This window comes from Aptenodytes forsteri, unplaced genomic scaffold, assembly GCF_000699145.1.
Source record: "Aptenodytes forsteri isolate BGI_AS27 unplaced genomic scaffold, ASM69914v1 Scaffold168, whole genome shotgun sequence".
Lineage (NCBI taxonomy): Eukaryota > Metazoa > Chordata > Aves > Sphenisciformes > Spheniscidae > Aptenodytes > Aptenodytes forsteri.
Genome location: NW_008796047.1, coordinates 454,949 through 458,349, shown reverse-complemented (window position 1 = coordinate 458,349; position 3,401 = coordinate 454,949). Strand labels below are relative to the sequence as shown.

The following is a 3,401-nucleotide window of genomic DNA, read 5'->3' as shown; positions in this document are numbered from 1 at the left end:
CTGTGCGTAGTTGTGGTGGGGTGGGGGGTGGTTTGAAAGGCGGGGGGGGGGGGCTGGGGAAAGCCCTCCCGGAGGGAGCCCTGCAGAGTAGCGCTGTGTACTCCCCCAGGCTGAGGGATCCCGGAGCCATGTCCCTTACGGACAGCATTGACATCGACAGCAAATCCGAGAAGCCCGTGTCCCTGATCTGGGGTAAGGCACAGGGTCCCCCCAGCAGCATCCCTGTGGGGCTGGGGGCTGCACTGGGCTGCTCCCCCTCCCCTGTCCCCCCAGCTTGGAGCAGCCCTGCTCTGACACTTGCCTGTCTGCAGGATGCGAGCTGAGCAGCGAGCGGGACTCCTACACCTTCCAGGTGCTGGAGGAGTGGCAGTGCGAGCAGCAGCTGGCCCTGCGGACGGTAGGTGGTCCTAGTCTCCCCCAAACCCCCGGGGGTCCTTGGGCAAGGGGTGCCCAGATGCCATGGGGGTCACGGGGCGATGCTCTTCTCGCTCCCTAAAGATCTGCCTGGGGGAGATGGCGCGGGATGAGTTCCACGTGGTGGAGATCATGTCAGCCGAGGAGGGCGATGCGAGCTCCCCAGTGCCCCTCGCCACGCTGAAGCCCTCTGTGCTGCCCATGGTGAGTGCCCAGGGCAGGGGCTGCCCCAGGGAAGGGGGCTGCTGCCGGTGGGTGCTGCCACCCTCCTCTCTTCCAGGCCACCCTGGTGGGAGTGGAGCTGACACCTCCGGTCACCTTCCACCTGAGAGCCGGCTCTGGCCCTGTCTACATCAGCGGGCAGCATGTCTCCAGTAAGTACTGGGGTACCACCAGCCCCTGACCCCTCCCTGGGAGCGGGGGCTCAGCCAGCCTCTCCCGCAGTGATGCCCAACCTGTCCTGGGATGAGGAGGAAGAAGAGGAAGAGGAGGATGCCGAGGAAGAGGAGCCAGCAGAGGAGCTCCCTGAGAAGCCCCCCAAGGGCCAAGCTGCCAAGAAGGGCAGCGCTGCCAAGGTAAGCGCCCCCTCGGCTGGGGATGTGGTGTGCGGAGGGGTCCCTGTGTCACGGGGAGGTCGGGGATGCAGCCTCCTCTGCTGGGAGCTTTCCCATGCCCTGATCCCAGGGATGGGCTGCTCCGCGCTCCCACCGAGCCCCAGCCCCAAACACCTCGCTGTAATGGCGGTGAGCCGTGACCTTCATCCCTTGGGGACGAAGAGTCACGGGCTCCGTAGCAAGTCCCCATCCCGCCTGCACGTGCCTGGCCCTGCCGTCTACATCTTCCTCTCTCTCCCCTAGAAGAGGAGGCTGGAGAAGGAGGATGAGCTGTGAGTATGATGGAGGGAAATGTATCCACCAGCCCTGCCATGGAGCAGGGGATCCCCCACGCTGCTGGGACCCCGCACCCATAATCCCAGCCCTCCCCTTCTCTCCCAAGCAGGAACAACATCTCCCCCGAGGATCCCCTTCCCAGCAAGGTAGGAGCCAGCCAGGGTGTCCCTCTGCATCTCCCACTTACCCCATCGCAGCCAGGCATGTGGGTTAACACTCATGGATCAGGACTGGGAGCTCTTGGGGAGGGAAAGGGGCTGATGTGTGATGCTAATCGGCTGTTGAACTCAAAAATGGGGGAGAAACACAGGGTCAGGCTGTCCTGGCCGGCTGCGCCCAGTCTGGGGGCTCCCTGCGCTCAGCCATGGCCCCGTCCCCGCAGGGGCGAGGAGCTGGCCGGGGTAGGAAGGCAGCGGCGAAGAAGTAGCAGGAGTTGCGGTGGAGTCCGGCCAGGTACGGGGCAGCGGGATGGGGTAGCCGGGTGCGAGGGTCCCTACGGGACTGGGAAGGGGCCTGTGCATGCCCCCCGTCTCATGGCTGAGTGGGGCTGGGGAGGACCTGGCCCCAAAGCAGGGTCAGCCTGGGATGCCTGTGTGTAAGACCCTTTCTCCTTCCCTTCAGGTGCAGAAGAGCTGGGAAAGCTGCTGGTTTGGTGTTGTCCTTCCCCAATAAAGGATATTTTGCACTCCTGGCTCTCTGTGCTGGAGATGGAGGGGTTGGGGCGGGTGGTGTGGGAGCATCCTCCATCCCTGCCGGGGGATGCTCCTGCCTCCCCCAAGGGCTGCGAGGAGCCTTGTGCCCGCTGCCCTGGCTCTGGCATCCTGCCTACCTTGGCAGCATCCTTCCCCTGGGGTTGGGGGGGGCCCGGCAGCAGCCCCCCTCCCCGCCGTCCCGCGCAGGGTAACAAGTGTTGCGTGTGAATAGGAGACAAAGGGGGATTACCGAGCAGCAGGGAGATGATTATAACCCATTGACCTGGCCTTGGTCTGGAGGCAGCAGGTATTTGTGGAGGGTCCGGCGCCCCTCAGGAGCGCGCGGGGGACTGCTGTGTCTCAGATTGGCTCCGAGAGGACCCTGCCACAAAGGCAGGCTTTAGTCTGCTCCAGGTGTGGGGCAGGAGGGCTGAGCCCCTGGGGGATGCCAGGGTTGGGGAGGGGGGGGAACCTGGGGCCGGGTCAGTCCCTGCCTGCAGGGAGCAGGGTGCCCCATTTGGGATGCAAGGATGGGGCTGGGGGGTCAGGGGCTGCCCTCGCAGGGCACAGTCCCCAGAGGCTCTCGCCTGCGAGGGCCACACGCAGACGGCTTTGACAGGCAGTCCTGAGCCTTTAGCCTTTCCTCGCCCTGCAGGGGCTGCTTGCACAGCCCTCCCCACCCCACCGGTGTGTTGACGGTGGGACCCTCCTCCCTGGGACCCTCTGCCCCAAACCGGGGAGGGGACACACCAGGAGTGATGACGGCTCCATGGCCATCAATCATCCCCTGCAGCTGGAGGGGCCGAGGCACAGCCCTGCCCTGTGGTCGTGAGGGATGCTGAGCCCCGGGGATGGGAGGGTGGTGTTTGCACATCCCCATGGGGATTGGGGTGGAAGGGGACCCCTGAGCTGGGGGATGCCATGATTGTGGTTATTGGGGGCTGCAAACTGTGTTTTGGGCTGAATTCCTGGCCCAGGAGGTGAGAAGACATCAGGGGAGGTCTAATTTGGGTCGTTAGCACTGAATCAGGCCCCCCACCCTCCCGCAGATGGGGGTGTGGGTACCCTGCTGATCTCCATCATACCTTTCCTGTGGGGCCTGATACCCCCCCCTCCCCCCTTGTGCTGCTGGGGAAACTGAGGCACGAGCATGGAGGCAAGTGGTTTCTGTAGAAAACCCCTCATCCCCTGTGCTGTCCCCTTTGGGAGACCCCACGGGGGTGTTTTGCCCCCCGGGGCGTTACCCCAGGCTATTTATAAGGCACTTAGCACCTTCCTGGCCAAGCAAACGGAGCATGGAGCGATGCACAGCCTCCTGATGGGGAGGTGATACCTGATGGGGCTGGGAGCGGGCAGGGGAAAGGGGGGAGCTGTCTACGGGTGGGGGGGGCTGCGACAGGGCCCC

The 3,401-nt window shown here is 64.7% G+C and overlaps 1 protein-coding gene across 1 annotated transcript; it reads left to right on the top strand.

Annotated features, from left to right (window-relative positions):
- Positions 1-128: 128 nt before the first annotated feature.
- On the top strand, positions 129-1,959 carry NPM2 (nucleophosmin/nucleoplasmin 2). Its single transcript, XM_009286188.1, has 9 exons — positions 129-192; positions 312-397; positions 499-618; positions 695-788; positions 859-989; positions 1,272-1,300; positions 1,414-1,450; positions 1,687-1,757; positions 1,926-1,959. Exons 1-8 carry the CDS (start codon positions 129-131, stop codon positions 1,729-1,731), a joined length of 606 nt encoding a protein of 201 aa, XP_009284463.1. The 3' UTR covers positions 1,732-1,757; positions 1,926-1,959.
- The last annotated feature ends 1,442 nt before the right edge of the window (positions 1,960-3,401 follow it).